The sequence below is a fragment of the Tribolium castaneum genome, chromosome 8, assembly GCF_031307605.1.
Source record: "Tribolium castaneum strain GA2 chromosome 8, icTriCast1.1, whole genome shotgun sequence".
NCBI lineage: Eukaryota > Metazoa > Arthropoda > Insecta > Coleoptera > Tenebrionidae > Tribolium > Tribolium castaneum.
The window spans coordinates 15875350-15891567 of NC_087401.1; the positions used below are offsets into that span (position 1 = coordinate 15875350).

A 16218-nucleotide genomic window follows, 5' to 3' on the forward strand; every position below is an offset into this window, starting at 1 on the left:
TCTATTATTTTGTGTATTAGCAAGTGGGACGCCACTGGTTGGTGTATTACTGGTTGCCCGCCGCATCATTTAATTGCATGATTGTTTATAAAAACGTGTTGATACGACTTATCAGTTATCACCAAAGTCGTAATATAGTATTTCGTTACGTTCCATTAACGCAGCATAGTTTTTGCGTGTTATTATCATTAAAAAGCCTCGCTCGTAACCTAACTTTCTTATGTCATTCACTGGAAATGTCACATTGTGATGACTAAACAATAATAATCCAATTTGCAAGCGCGTTATCGCCTTCGGCTTACGCCACAGCCCCTTTTTTACATTTGGCGGCAATGTATTAGGTAAGACTTGTTTTTTTTGTCGCTTTGGGCGTCCCTAACCTCACTTTTTCAAGTGGGTGAGATGGCTGCAAATATGAGCTACTGCCCCCCGGGGGTGCACATTTGGGACGTGTGGGTGAACCACGGGACGTCCCAATGCTTCGTCGAGACTTTGTCATCGTCTGTGATCGCTGGGTTTATTTTACTGGCTGGTACCATCCAGTTGTGCATGTACAGGAAATATGGTACTGAAATATCGCCAAACCACTTGGTTCAGTCCCGTTTGTACCATTTCCAAATTTTTGTGACGCTGCTGGTGCCCGTGTTGGAAGTGGTGAGGTTCGTGCTGCGAGGGACAGTGTTTGATGATAAACACATTTATGGGTTTATGGTAAGTGCGAATTAATTCGGTCATTGTTTGTCTGAAATGGCTCATTATTGACTCTGATTGGTGTTTATGTGGTTTGGTTATTATCGGCGATAATCACATGGGGAAAAAATTAAAGAAGTGTTTAGATAAGAGTGGTATTGAACTTGGATTGTGTTATGTGAAAGAATGATGGGTTTGTGTTATCAGCGGGTTACGTCTTTATCGCAATAATGTTGTAAATGTATAATTCCGTGTTTTGATAAGTGCTTGCGAGCTAATTAAGCGACAAAAATAATTGCGTGATTATTTAATTATTGCGGAAACGGGCCACAAAAATGCAATTAAGACAAGAATGCCAAGATTTATTTACGGTTCAATGTTTTACGTTAATACGTTAACTTGAACTACATTTTGCCATAAAATTCTGCAAAAAAGTGAAAAAATCTGTAAATTAAAAAAAAACAAAATTATTTATGCTGAAAAAATAATAAAATATTTTACTTGATTAGGGGGTAAGGTAATCGCAAATTTTGCAAATGAACCAATTATAATAAATTTACACACATTATTTGTCTCGTTATCTTTTAAACAATTTAAAATATTACATTATAGCGAATTTTTCTTTCTGGTCGATTTTAATTTTTTAATCTACCAAAAATAAAAAATAGGAATTGCTTGAAACGATTTGTAGTTTTTTTTCTACTTTTGAACAAACTTTTATACCGATCGAGTTATCTGAATGAAACAATTCGGTCATAATTTTTATTTACGTAATTTTTTCATAATTTTTATTTACGTTTGTGCAAATAAAACATCATCAAGGTCACAATAATCAACAAATTAGGTTAAAAATATGCCTATTTGACGTAGAATTTTCAGAGGATTCTAAATCTGTCTTCATTTTTCTTCTACGATTCTTCAGTTTTGAGATATTGGACGAAATATGGTCAATTTTAATTTTCCAAATTTACTAAAAATAAAAAAATTAAAAAATTTTAAATTATTATAAGAAGATTTGCAGCCTTTTTACTAGTTTATTATCTACTTTTGGGAAATATTTTGTAGTAATTGAGGCAAAATTATGCAAATAATGCGAATAAAACGACTTGGTCAAAATTTTTATTTACTTATCTACCAAAAAAAAAAAAACGTTAAGGTCACAATAAGCAACAATTTAGGTCAAAAATGTGCCTATTTGACGTAGAATTTTCTGAGGATTCTAAATCTGTCTTTATTTTTATTCTACGATTCTTCAATTTTGAGATATTGGACGAAATATGGTCAAAATTAATTTTCCGAATTTACTAAAAATAAAAAAATTAAAAAATTTTAAATTATTATAAGACGATTTGCAGCCTTTTTTACTAGTTTATTATCTACTTTTGGGAAATATTTTGTAGTAATTGAGGCAAAATTATGCAAATAATGCGAATAAAACGACTTGGTCAAAATTTTTATTTACTTATCTACCAAAAAAAAAAACGTTAAGGTCACAATAAGCAACAATTTAGGTCAAAAATGTGCCTATTTGACGTAGAATTTTCTGAGGATTCTAAATCTGTCTTTATTTTTATTCTACGATTCTTCAATTTTGAGATATTGGACGAAATATGGTCAAAATTAATTTTCCGAATTTACTAAAAATAAAAAAATTAAAAAATTTTAAATTATTATAAGACGATTTGCAGCCTTTTTTACTAGTTTATTATCTACTTTTGGGCAACATTTTTTAGTATTGAGGCAAAATTATGCAAATAATGCGAATAAAACGACTTGGTCAAAATTTTTATTTACTTATCTACCAAAAAAAAAAACGTTAAGGTCACAATAAGCAACAATTTAGGTCAAAAATGTGCCTATTTGACGTAGAATTTTCTGAGGATTCTAAATCTGTCTTTATTTTTATTCTACGATTCTTCAATTTTGAGATATTGGACGAAATATGGTCAAAATTAATTTTCCGAATTTACTAAAAATAAAAAAATTAAAAAATTTTAAATTATTATAAGACGATTTGCAGCCTTTTTTACTAGTTTATTATCTACTTTTGGGAAATATTTTGTAGTAATTGAGGCAAAATTATGCAAATAATGCGAATAAAACGACTTGGTCAAAATTTTTATTTACTTATCTACCAAAAAAAAAAACGTTAAGGTCACAATAAGCAACAATTTAGGTCAAAAATGTGCCTATTTGACGTAGAATTTTCTGAGGATTCTAAATCTGTCTTTATTTTTATTCTACGATTCTTCAATTTTGAGATATTGGACGAAATATGGTCAAAATTAATTTTCCGAATTTACTAAAAATAAAAAAATTAAAAAATTTTAAATTATTATAAGACGATTTGCAGCCTTTTTTACTAGTTTATTATCTACTTTTGGGCAACATTTTTTAGTATTGAGGCAAAATTATGCAAATAATGCGAATAAAACGACTTGGTCAAAATTTTTATTTACTTATCTACCAAAAAAAAAAACGTTAAGGTCACAATAAGCAACAATTTAGGTCAAAAATGTGCCTATTTGACGTAGAATTTTCTGAGGATTCTAAATCTGTCTTTATTTTTATTCTACGATTCTTCAATTTTGAGATATTGGACGAAATATGGTCAAAATTAATTTTCCGAATTTACTAAAAATAAAAAAATTAAAAAATTTTAAATTATTATAAGACGATTTGCAGCCTTTTTTACTAGTTTATTATCTACTTTTGGGCAACATTTTTTAGTATTGAGGCAAAATTATGCAAATAATGCGAATAAAACGACTTGTCAAAATTTTTATTTACTTATCTACCAAAAAAAAAAACGTTAAGGTCACAATAAGCAACAATTTAGGTCAAAAATGTGCCTATTTGACGTAGAATTTTCTGAGGATTCTAAATCTGTCTTTATTTTTATTCTACGATTCTTCAATTTTGAGATATTGGACGAAATATGGTCAAAATTAATTTTCCGAATTTACTAAAAATAAAAAAATTAAAAAATTTTAAATTATTATAAGACGATTTGCAGCCTTTTTTACTAGTTTATTATCTACTTTTGGGCAACATTTTTTAGTATTGAGGCAAAATTATGCAAATAATGCGAATAAAACGACTTGGTCAAAATTTTTATTTACTTATCTACCAAAAAAAAAAACGTTAAGGTCACAATAAGCAACAATTTAGGTCAAAAATGTGCCTATTTGACGTAGAATTTTCTGAGGATTCTAAATCTGTCTTTATTTTTATTCTACGATTCTTCAATTTTGAGATATTGGACGAAATATGGTCAAAATTAATTTTCCGAATTTACTAAAAATAAAAAAATTAAAAAATTTTAAATTATTATAAGACGATTTGCAGCCTTTTTTACTAGTTTATTATCTACTTTTGGGCAACATTTTTTAGTATTGAGGCAAAATTATGCAAATAATGCGAATAAAACGACTTGTCAAAATTTTTATTTACTTATCTACCAAAAAAAAAAACGTTAAGGTCACAATAAGCAACAATTTAGGTCAAAAATGTGCCTATTTGACGTAGAATTTTCTGAGGATTCTAAATCTGTCTTTATTTTTATTCTACGATTCTTCAATTTTGAGATATTGGACGAAATATGGTCAAAATTAATTTTCCGAATTTACTAAAAATAAAAAAATTAAAAAATTTTAAATTATTATAAGACGATTTGCAGCCTTTTTTACTAGTTTATTATCTACTTTTGGGCAACATTTTTTAGTATTGAGGCAAAATTATGCAAATAATGCGAATAAAACGACTTGGTCAAAATTTTTATTTACTTATCTACCAAAAAAAAAAACGTTAAGGTCACAATAAGCAACAATTTAGGTCAAAAATGTGCCTATTTGACGTAGAATTTTCTGAGGATTCTAAATCTGTCTTTATTTTTATTCTACGATTCTTCAATTTTGAGATATTGGACGAAATATGGTCAAAATTAATTTTCCGAATTTACTAAAAATAAAAAAATTAAAAAATTTTAAATTATTATAAGACGATTTGCAGCCTTTTTTACTAGTTTATTATCTACTTTTGGGCAACATTTTTTAGTATTGAGGCAAAATTATGCAAATAATGCGAATAAAACGACTTGTCAAAATTTTTATTTACTTATCTATCAAAAAAAAATTGTTAAGGTCACAATAACCAACAATTTAGGTCAAAAATATGCCTATTTGACGTAAAATTTTCTGAGGATTCCAAACTTGTCTTCAGTTTTCTTCTACGATTCTTCAATTTTGAGATATTTGACGAAATATGGTCAATTTTAATTTTCAAAATTTACTAAAAATTAAAAAAAAAATAGAAAAATTAAATTTTTATAAGACGATTTGCAGCCCTTTCTACTAGTTTATTATCTACTTTTGGGCAAGATTTTATAGCAATTGAGGCAAAATTATGCAAATAATGCGAATAAAACGACTTGGTCAAAATTTTTATTTACTTATCTACCAAAAAAAAAAAAACGTTAAGGTCACAATAAGCAACAATTTAGGTCAAAAATGTGCCTATTTGACGTAGAATTTTCTGAGGATTCTAAATCTGTCTTTATTTTTATTCTACGATTCTTCAATTTTGAGATATTGGACGAAATATGGTCAAAATTAATTTTCCGAATTTACTAAAAATAAAAAAATTAAAAAATTTTAAATTATTATAAGACGATTTGCAGCCTTTTTTACTAGTTTATTATCTACTTTTGGGAAATATTTTGTAGTAATTGAGGCAAAATTATGCAAATAATGCGAATAAAACGACTTGGTCAAAATTTTTATTTACTTATCTACCAAAAAAAAAAACGTTAAGGTCACAATAAGCAACAATTTAGGTCAAAAATGTGCCTATTTGACGTAGAATTTTCTGAGGATTCTAAATCTGTCTTTATTTTTATTCTACGATTCTTCAATTTTGAGATATTGGACGAAATATGGTCAAAATTAATTTTCCGAATTTACTAAAAATAAAAAAATTAAAAAATTTTAAATTATTATAAGACGATTTGCAGCCTTTTTTACTAGTTTATTATCTACTTTTGGGCAACATTTTTTAGTATTGAGGCAAAATTATGCAAATAATGCGAATAAAACGACTTGTCAAAATTTTTATTTACTTATCTATCAAAAAAAAATTGTTAAGGTCACAATAACCAACAATTTAGGTCAAAAATATGCCTATTTGACGTAAAATTTTCTGAGGATTCCAAACTTGTCTTCAGTTTTCTTCTACGATTCTTCAATTTTGAGATATTTGACGAAATATGGTCAATTTTAATTTTCAAAATTTACTAAAAATTAAAAAAAAAATAGAAAAATTAAATTTTTATAAGACGATTTGCAGCCCTTTCTACTAGTTTATTATCTACTTTTGGGCAAGATTTTATAGCAATTGAGGCAAACTTATGCAAATAATGCGAATAAAACGACTTGGTCAAAATTTTTATTTACTTATCTATCAAAAAAAAATTTGTTAAGGTCACAATAACCAACAATTTAGGCCAAAAATATGCCTATTTGACATAAAATTTTCTGAGGATTCTAAATCTGTCTTCATTTTTCTTCTACGATTCTTCATTTTTGAGATATTGGACGAAATATCGTCAATTTTAATTTTCAAAATTTACTAAAAATTAAAAAAAAAAATAGAAAAATTAAATTTTTATAAGACGATTTGCAGCCCTTTCTACTAGTTTATTATCTACTTTTGGGCAAGATTTTATAGCAATTGAGGCAAAATTATGCAAACAATGCGAATAAAACGACTTGGGAAAAATTTTTATTTACTTATCTACCAAAAAAAAATCGTTAAGGTCACAATAACCAACAATTTAGGTCAAAAATATGCCTATTTGACGTAAAATTTTTTGAGGATTCTAAATCTGTCTTCATTTTTTTCTCTACAATTCTTCAATTTTGAGATATTAGACGAAATATGATCAATTTTAATTTTCTAGATTAAAAAAAAAAATTTTAAAAATTAAAATTTTATAAGACGATTTGCTGCCCATTCTACTAGTTTATTATCTACTTTTGGGCAATATTTTTTAGTAATTGAGGCAAAATTATGCAGATAATACGAATGAAACGACTTGGTCAAAATTGTTATGTACTTATCTGCCAAAAAAAATCGTTAAGGTCACAGTAAGCAGCAATTTAGGTCAAAAATATGCCTATTTGACGTAAAATTTTCTGAGGATTTTAAATCTGTCTTTATTTTTGTTCTACGATTTTTCATTTTTGAGATATTAAACGAAATTACGTCATTTTTAATTTTCCAAATTTACTAAAAATTAAAAAATTTAAAAAACTTAAATTATTATAAGACGATTTGCAGCTCTTTCTTTTAGTTTATTGTTTACTTTTGGGCAATATTTTGTAGTAATTCAGGCAAAATTAAACAAATAATGCGAATAAAACAACTTGGAAAAAATTTTTACTTACTTATCTACAAAAAAAAATTCGTTAAGGTCACAATAATCAACGATTTAAGTCAAAAATATGCCTATTTGACGTAAAATTTTCTGAGGATTCTAAATCTGTCTTCATTTTTGTTCTACGCTTCCTCATTTTTGAGATATTGAGATATTTACTAAAAATAAAAAATTTGCAAAAAATTAATTCCACTTTAACCTTGATACATTCTATTTTAAATCTTTTATATAAACTAATCTCTTATCAAAAAATTGTGCACACAAGAGATAAAAAGTTGCAAAATTTACGTATTCATTTAGCCAGATTTAAATTAAATAAAAACGAAAAAAATTATTCCAGATAACGTCCCTCGTGCTCAACCTCCTCGCCTACCCCTTTTCCCTTCTGGTGGTCCGAGTCGAAAGGCACTACCTTTTGCCCTCGGTGCCCACCAAAGGGCACGGTATCGTTCTTTTACTCTTCTGGACTCTAGTTTTCATCTCCGAAAACCTCGCTTTCTTCAATTTGGACAAGAAAGAATGGTGGTTTCAGCTCAAAACGTACTTTATTTACTTCTATCATTAAAAAAAATAAATAAATAAATTAAACTTCCAGGACAGAGGACCAAATCGAGATGGGCCTTTTCGTCGTACGTTACTTATCCTGTCTTTTAATCTTTTTACTAGGCTTAAAAGCGCCCGGAATCACCCAAAACATCAACTATTTCACACTAAACGACTCGACTCGGAATTTGCCGCCACAGCAGGTGAGTTGATTGCGCAACACTTTTTTGATTTATTGCCGGCTTTTGTCAGATTAAAGTCAAGTTAAAAGAAAACTAAATTCGTCGTTTAGAAACATGAAGAACGTCACTTTTAAAAATATTAATGTCAGCGTTAAAATCAAGGTTACAAATCGGTTAATATGGTACGGTTATAACCTCGCTTTTGCAGGACCGTACCGAGAACCAATCAACATGGCGCAATCTTTGGAAGAAAGTCCGAATTTTGGCGCCCTTTATTTGGCCCAAAAAGGACGTTTTGTTGCAATTTCGCGTCATTTTCTGCTTCCTGCTATTGGCCGGGGGGCGGGTCATCAACTTGTACGTCCCCATTTACAACAAATATATCGGTGAGTTTGAATTTTGGCGCCAAAATACACTCTTTATGCAACGAGCTTATGCGAGTGTTTAGTGTTATAATAATCTAGAAGGCTTAAAAAAAATAACCTAATTGGGCGAATTTGCGTTTCAGTGGATAGTATGACACCTGATGAGAAATTAGAGAAGTTGGAGTTTCGCTGGGACTGGATTTTGGTTTACGTTGCGTTTAAGTTCCTCCAAGGTGGGGGGACGGGGGGTATGGGGTTGTTGAATAATTTGCGTTCGTTTCTGTGGATCAGGATACAGCAGTATACGACGAGGGAGGTGGAGGTGGAGTTGTTCAGACATTTGCACAGTTTGTCGTTGCGGTGGCATTTGGGGCGGAAGACGGGGGAGGTGTTGAGAGTGATGGATAGGGGGACGGACAGTATTAATAATTTGTTGAACTATATTATTTTTTCGATTTTTCCGACGATTGTTGATATTATTGTGGCTGTGGTGTTTTTTGTGGTGACTTTTAATGCGTGGTTCGGATTGATTGTCTTCATCACGATGGTGTTATACATAGGTAAGTTTTTGGTGAAGAGTTACGGCAAAACTATTTGAAAAGGTGGAACGTTTTTGATGTAAACTTATGTAAAATGGTCCGGGGAAGCGACTGGCGTCGAGAAAATTGCCAAATTCTTAATGGTTTTTTAGTTATGAATTTTTTAAAATTTTACCTATTTTTGCATTGATTTGCAATTTTCTCGAAAACTATTAGTCGGAGAACAATGATCTTTTTTGAAAAAGATAGATAATTTAAAGAGCTTTCCAACGATAATACACTTCATGGGGTTATCTCTGATAGTTTCGGAGCTATTGCTCGAGAAATGTTCCGGGTACCGAAAATCGACGAAAATCGCGACGAAAATTGAAAAAATCAAACATCAAAAAATCGAACATATGGACTTTTTGTGGACTTTTAACAACTTTTGTGGGTTGTTAAGACATAAAGAAGTCCATAAAAATTTACTGGAGTGAGTTTAAAAAAAAAAATTTTTTCACCTCTTTGAAGGTAAGTGGAAATTTGAACAAAAAAATTGAAAATTTTAAATCTCGTGAAAAGTTGGTATAATACAGAAAAAAAGCCGCTGAATCCAATGGAACAAACCGCGTTGCTCTACGACTTTTAGTTTTTGAGTTATGAATTCTTTTAATGAATAAAATTTTTCACTATGACAAATAGCTACCCTAAATTTAGGCAAAAAATTTTAAATTTTTAATTTTTGTGAAAAATTGATATAATATGTAAAATGAGCCGTAGAATTCAATGGAACAAACCGCAGTGCTCGACGACTTTTAGTTTTTTTTTTTATGAATTTTTCTAGTGAAAAACTTTGATCGCCTCTGTAGCCGGAACCGTTGCCCGGAGCGGCTCCGGGTTTGGACGAAAAAATAGATAAAAATAAGCGCTATCCGATGGTTTTTTGTTCGTTGCTCTAAGTCTTACAGTTTCCGAGAAAAACGCAAAAAAAGTTTCCATTTTCACTTTTTTTCAATTTTCAACCGCCAATTACGGCGAAACTATTAGAGTTATCGAGAAACGGAAAAATGGAGGACAACCGGAATAAAAAACTCTACAAAATGGCATAGGACTCAAGGCGATATCTCGCAAAAAAATTTTCAATTTTCAAACGCCGATTGCGGCTAAACTAAAAGAGCTAGGAGAAAACGCTTTTTTGGATCGGAAAGAGCACATCAAAATCTATAAGATAGAGTCGGTTTTATTTGATTTTGAGACACTTTAAAAATTGACCGATTTTAAGGGGGGGGGTGTTAACTTTTTTTTATTTTTTTTTATTTTCTCATTTATGGCTAAACTATTCGAAAAAGTGGAACTATTTTGATCCATACCTATACAAAATGATCCGGGGAATCGATTGGCACCGAGAAAATTGCCAAATTCCCAATAGTTTTTTAGTTATGAATTTTTTAAAATTTTACCAATTTTTGCATTTGTCTCCAATTTGCTCGAAAACTATTAGTCGGAGAACAATAATTTTTTTTTGAAAAAGATAGATAATTTAAAGAGCTTTCCAACGATAATACACTTCATGGGGTTATCTCTGATAGTTCCGGAGCTATTGCTCGACAAAAGTTCCGGGTACCTAAAATCGACAAAAACTGCGACAAAAATTGAAAAAATCAAACATCAAAAAATCGAACATATGGACTTTTTGTGGACTTTTAACAACTTTTGTGGGTTGAAAAGACATAAAGAAGTCCATAAAAATTTGCTGAAGTGAGTTTAAAAAAAATTTTTTTTTTACATCACTTTGAAGGTAAGTTGTATGTTACTCAGGAAATTTGAGCAAAAAAATTGAAAATTTTAAATCTCGTGAAAAGTTGGTATAATACAGAAAATGAGCCGCTGAATTCAATGGAACAAACCGCATTGCTCTACGACTTTTACTTTTCGAGTTATGAATTTTTAAAATAAATGACCCGGCGCATCCACCATTTTTCAATCCAACTATATTTTTTAAATAAATTCTCGAGTAAACCAGTGTTGTAAAAAAGCAGTTACAATATGCAAAATGAGCCGCAGAATCCACCAAAACAAGCCGTTTTGCTCTCCGACTTTTAGTTTTCTTGTTACGAATTTTTCCCCAATAAAATTTCCTTGCCAGCTCTCACAATCAGCATCACCGAATGGCGTACGAAATTCCAACGTCGCATGAACCTTGCCGACAACGAGACACGTGCTCGTAGCGTCGACTCTTTACTAAATTTCGAAACGGTCAAATATTACGGTGCCGAACAGTACGAAGTTGAAGCATTTCGTGAAGCCATCCTGCGCTACCAAGTCGAAGAATGGAAGTCCAACATCACTCTCAACATTTTAAACACAGTCCAGAACATTATTATTTGTACCGGACTTTTGGCCGGAAGTCTCTTATGTGCCTGGATGGTTGTGGAAAAGGGGGAGCTTAGAGTTGGCGATTATGTTCTTTTCGCCACTTATATTGTCCAACTCTATGTCCCATTGAACTGGTTTGGGACGTATTACAGGGCGATTCAGAAAAATTTTGTCGATATGGAAAATATGTTCGATTTGTTGAAGGAGGACCAGGAGGTGATCGATGCCCCCAATGCGGGGCCCATTGCCGTCAAAAGGGGGGCTGTGGAGTTCAATAATGTCTCGTTTGGGTACTTACCCGAACGGTTGGTGCTGAAAAATGTCACTTTTTCGGTGCCTCAAGGCAAAACCGTGGCTCTGGTACGTATTTTAAGTATGTTTTTTGTTAAAAAAAAAATGAAAATTTTGAATAATCTTTCGTCAATTAAACTTTTTTTGTCAAAATTTCGGCAATTATTTTGATGTTAACTTATGTAAAAAGGTTCGGGGAAGCGGCTGGCGTCGAGAAAATTGCCAAATTTCTAATAGTTTTTTAGTTATGAATTTTTTAAAATTCTACCAATTTTTGCTTTTATTTGCAATTTGCTCGAAAACTATTAGTCGGAGAACACTATTTTTTTTTTTGAAAAAGATAGATAATTTAAAGAGCTTTCAAACGATAATACACTTCATGGGGTAATCTCTGATAGTTCTGGAGCTATTGCTCGACAAAAGTTCCGGGTACCCAAAATCGACAAAAATCGCGACGAAAATTGAAAAAATCAAACATCAAAAAATCGAACCTATGGACTTTTTGTGGACTTTTAACAACTTTTGTGGGTTGTTACGACATAAAGAAGTCCATAAAAATTTACTGGAGTGAGTTTAAAAAAAAAAATTTTCACCTCTTTGAAGGTAAGTGGAAATTTGAGCAAAAAAATTGAAAATTTTAAATCTCGTGAAAAGTTGGTATAATACAGAAAAAAGCCGCTGAATCCAATGGAACAAACCGCATTGCTCTACGACTTTTAGTTTTTGAGTTATGAATTTTTTTATTGAATAAAATTTTCCACTATGACAAATGGCTACCCTAAATTTAGGCAAAAAATTTTAATTTTCTAATTCTTGTGAAAAATTGATATAATATGTAAAATGAGCCGCAGAATTCAATGGAACAAACCGCAGTGCTCTACGACTTTTAGTTTTTTTTATGAATTTTTTTAGTGAAAAACTTTGATCGCCTCTGTAGCCGGAACCGTTGCCCGGAGCGGCTCCGGGTTTGGTCGAAAAAATAGATAAAATTAAGCGCTATCAGATGGTTTTTTGTTCGTTGCTCTAAGTCTTACAGTTTCCGAGAAAAACGCAAAAAAAGGTTTCCATTTTCACTTTTTTTCAATTTTCAACCGCCAATTACGGCCAAACTATTAGAGTTATCGAAAAACGGAAAAATCGAGGACAACCGGAATAAAAAGCTCTACAAAATGGTCTAGAACACAAGGCGATATCTCGCAAAAAATTTTTCAATTTTCAAACGCCGATTACTCCCAAACTAAAAGAGCTAGGAGAAAACGCTTTTTTCCATCGGAAAGAGCACATCAAAATCTATAAGATAGAATAGGTTTCATTTGAGTTAGAGACACTTTCTAAATTGACCGATTTTAAACTTGTTAACTTTTTTTTTAATTTTTTTTATTTTTTCATTTATGGCTAAACTATTCGAAAAAGTGGAACTGTTTTGATACACACCGATGCAAAATGATCCGGGGAATCGATTGGCACCGAGAAAATTGCCAAATTCCGAATAGTTTTTTAGTTATGAATTTTTTAAAATTTCACCAATTTTTGCATTTGTCTCCAATTTCCTCGAAAACTATTAGTCGGAGTACAATATTTTTTTTTGAAAAAGATAGATAATATAAAGAGCTTTCCAACGATAATACACTTCATGGGGTTATCTCTGATAGTTCCGGAGCTATTGCTCGACAAATGTTCCGGGTACCCAAAATCGCCAAAAATCGCGATGAAAATTGAAAAAATCAAACATCAAAAAATCGATCAAATGGACTAAATTTTTTTGAAAATTTTGAATAAATCGAAGAAATATGCTTCATATCTTCTATCAATTAAACTTTTTTTGTCAAAATTTCGGCAATTTTTTTCCGAAAAATCACTAATTTTGTTCTTTTGTGTGTTTAATTACCAAATAATCAAGGTTACAATGATGTTTGTGCACTATTTTACACTATTGTTGAATTATACATAACAGCACTTGACAGTTGTTTGAGAAACCATACCGGGTGTTCACAATTTTTCAAAATTGTGGCCACCCGGTATAGTTTTACAATTTTCCCAGACAATTTTTTCGCCTTCAGGTCGGCCCTTCGGGCAGCGGTAAGAGCACAATAATTCGTTTATTGTTCCGTTTCTACGACGTCGAGACCGGTTCGGTTATAATCGACGGTCAGAACATCAAAACAGTGACTCAGGAATCGCTCAGAAGGGCGATCGGAGTCGTGCCTCAGGACACTGTCCTGTTCAATAACACGATCCGATATAATATTAAATATGGACGTTTGACAGCTACTGACGCTGATGTGATTGAAGCAGCACGTGGTGCTGATATTCATGATCGTATTTTGACGTTTCCGGACGCTTATGACACCCAAGTTGGTGAAAGGGGGCTGCGGTTAAGCGGCGGCGAGAAACAACGTGTTGCTATAGCACGTACGTTGCTCAAAGCCCCCATGATTATACTGTTGGATGAGGCGACAAGTGCGCTTGATACGCAAACTGAGAGAAACATCCAAGAGTCCTTGGATAGGATGTGTGCCAATAGGACGACGATTATTGTGGCGCATCGATTGTCAACTGTTATACATGCCGATGAGATACTTGTCTTACGGGACGGGGAAATTATAGAAAGGGGAAAGTAAGTTTTTTTTTGAGCTGACTACGGAGAGCCAAAGGTTAGGATACGAAACGACAAATAAAACGTTCTCCGGCCTTGATTGTTTCGTTAATGTCACCAAAATTTTATCATAAACTATATTTAAAAAAATTATGCACTCTGCCCTATATTTATCAAAACGCTGCAAATACGGTTACAGATACAATAAAAATGTTGGGAAGAAAGTTGTAGAGAATTAAATTTCCTACAAAAAAGTCCCCGAGGCCATTTTCCTATCTTCAATCGTTTAGGCCCCAAAGTCATTCAAAGACGCCCAAGCGACGAATTTGCGTCATTTTTCCGGTGGTCTGATATTGAAAGTTAATTTATACCTAAACCGTTGAAGATAGAAATATGGTGTCGCGGACTTTTTTGTAGGAAATTTAATTCTCCACAACTTTGTTCCTTACACTTTTTTTGTATCTTCAACCGTATTCGCAGCGTTTGCAAAAATATAAGCTGGGACGAACATTGATAATTTTCTGCGCACCGTCGCATATTTATCAAAACGCTGGGAATACGGTTAAAGATACAAAAAAAATGTAAGGAACAAAGTTGTAGAGAATTAAATTTCCTACGCCTTCAGTTTTACTCTGCCGTACTATTTCTTTAGGTTCAGAAAATATTCGTTTCGCCTCCTAACTTATAGTCCTCCGTAGAACTGACATAATATGTTGCCAAACTTAAAAAAAATTTTTTTTTGTTATTTTTACGCATATGTCAGTGAATGTCAATATGTTGGCACCATTGCCAGCCATTCGTAAATTTCAGTGTTGCCACCCATTTTTTCAGACACGAGCACTTGATTGGCCAGGAAGGCGTGTACGCCTCCATGTGGAAGCAACAATTGGAGAGTAAAGAAAATTCAGCCGAGACTAGCCTTGAGAGGAGTTAATCCCCACCCCACCCCCCACTATTTACAATTAGTTGCCGAGGTTTGGGGCTTATTAAGTGAAAAAAAACGCTTCGTAATTATTGATTTGTATTGAACAAAAAATAAGTTGACTGTCATATCACTAGTTTAAATAAAATATTTCTATTGACTATGGTAAAAATAATTCTTCTTCGGGAACCCTCGCAAACACTTCGTTAATATTCTGCGACCACACTGTTGCCATCACTTGCTCAATGGCGGCGCCAAAGTCGGCATAAACAGTTAGGGAATTTTCGTTGATTGTTTTCATGATTTGTTGGCTCAGCTGTTCGTTACCGTTGATTATGTTATCATAGGAAAAAATCACTTTTTTCGGGTTGAATTTAAACACGTGCTCGGTCATTCTCAAGTGAGTCTTGCCTTTTTTGGTGTACCTTTCACATTTGAAGTGATTGGCGCCTTCAACATCCCCTAAAAAAAGAATTAGGCACGAGGCGAAGCCGAGTGCTTCACTCACAGAACGTGTTATTACACTTCCCTTCACCGTTTAGTGTGAAAATGAGCAACTTTCCGTTGATTTTGTAATCGGCTTCCATACGCACGACGGGAGTCAAGCTATCGTAGCTCCAATAACAACTCCCTTGCGTAAAATTAACCCTAAAATTTTTTTTCAATTTTTTTTTTTTTTTTGTTAATTTTATTGTTACTTCGAATTTTTGATCGTAGCCGAGGTGATGCCGTGAATTTTCACATTTTTGTAAACTTGCTGGAGCGTGTCCTTGGACGCTTGGCCCAAGGTCACCTCCGGTATAAGCAGTGGCTCCAACTGACTAATCCCCAAATCCCTGTTCCCCATGGCCAACTTACGCACATCTTCCATAACATATTTATCCAAACACTGGTTTAAATTAGGATCCGATTTGCGACATTTGATAATTTCGGGCGCTTAATTAATTAATTAATTAATTAAAATCAATGGTTAATTCAATTAAACGACTTACGCAAAGTTTTGGCAAAAGTTGAGCCAAAAACAAGCACCACAAGTAAAATCGCACTCATTATTCTACGGAATCAAGTCGAAAACTATTATTAAAAATGAGTTAGTGAAAAGTATTTGTAGTGTCGAAAAGTTGAAAACCTTGTAATTCGTACATAATTTTCCTAATTGCAACAATAGGCAATTAGGGAGCGGAAATTTTGTGCTAATGTGGCACAAATGAGGCAAAAACGCCCGTAATTATTGGTTTAACATTGTTTTAAACTGTTTGAATGGAAATTGGCGCCGGTTTTCGGCACGTTGGCAGCACTTTG

The 16218-nt window shown here is 32.3% G+C and overlaps 2 protein-coding genes across 2 annotated transcripts; one reads left to right on the forward strand and one right to left on the reverse strand.

Annotated features, from left to right (window-relative positions):
- The first annotated feature begins 59 nt into the window (after positions 1-59).
- Hmt-1 (Heavy metal tolerance factor 1) lies at positions 60-15077 on the forward strand. The gene is made up of 9 exons (XM_008196450.3): positions 60-341; positions 395-711; positions 7464-7663; positions 7719-7869; positions 8057-8234; positions 8357-8773; positions 10878-11467; positions 13459-14015; positions 14826-15077. The coding sequence occupies exons 2-9, from the start codon at positions 403-405 to the stop codon at positions 14926-14928; spliced, it is 2505 nt and encodes an 834-aa protein (XP_008194672.1). The 5' UTR covers positions 60-341; positions 395-402; the 3' UTR covers positions 14929-15077.
- LOC663271 (uncharacterized) lies at positions 14999-16204 on the reverse strand. The gene is made up of 4 exons (XM_969327.4): positions 15909-16204; positions 15615-15852; positions 15425-15564; positions 14999-15378 (listed from the first exon to the last, which is right to left on the reverse strand). The coding sequence occupies exons 1-4, from the start codon at positions 15964-15966 to the stop codon at positions 15077-15079; spliced, it is 738 nt and encodes a 245-aa protein (XP_974420.1). The 5' UTR covers positions 15967-16204; the 3' UTR covers positions 14999-15076.
- Positions 16205-16218: the final 14 nt, after the last annotated feature.

What these genes read in the sequence shown, in the direction of transcription:
- Hmt-1 (XM_008196450.3), top strand. Translation starts at nt 403, where the DNA reads ATGGCTGCAAATATGAGCTACTGCCCCCCGGGGGTGCACATTTGGGAC. An exon ending in TGGTGGTTTCAGCTCAAAAC is followed by an intron (nt 7,664 to 7,718) that starts GTACTTTATTTA and finishes TTAAACTTCCAG; the next exon opens with GACAGAGGACCAAATCGAGA. An exon ending in AAGGCAAAACCGTGGCTCTG is followed by an intron (nt 11,468 to 13,458) that starts GTACGTATTTTA and finishes TTTCGCCTTCAG; the next exon opens with GTCGGCCCTTCGGGCAGCGG.
- LOC663271 (XM_969327.4), bottom strand. Translation starts at nt 15,966, where the DNA reads ATGAGTGCGATTTTACTTGTGGTGCTTGTTTTTGGCTCAACTTTTGCC. An exon ending in AACTTTTGCCAAAACTTTGC is followed by an intron (nt 15,853 to 15,908) that starts GTAAGTCGTTTA and finishes TAATTAATTAAG; the next exon opens with CGCCCGAAATTATCAAATGT. An exon ending in GAAGTGTAATAACACGTTCT is followed by an intron (nt 15,379 to 15,424) that starts GTGAGTGAAGCA and finishes TTCTTTTTTTAG; the next exon opens with GGGATGTTGAAGGCGCCAAT.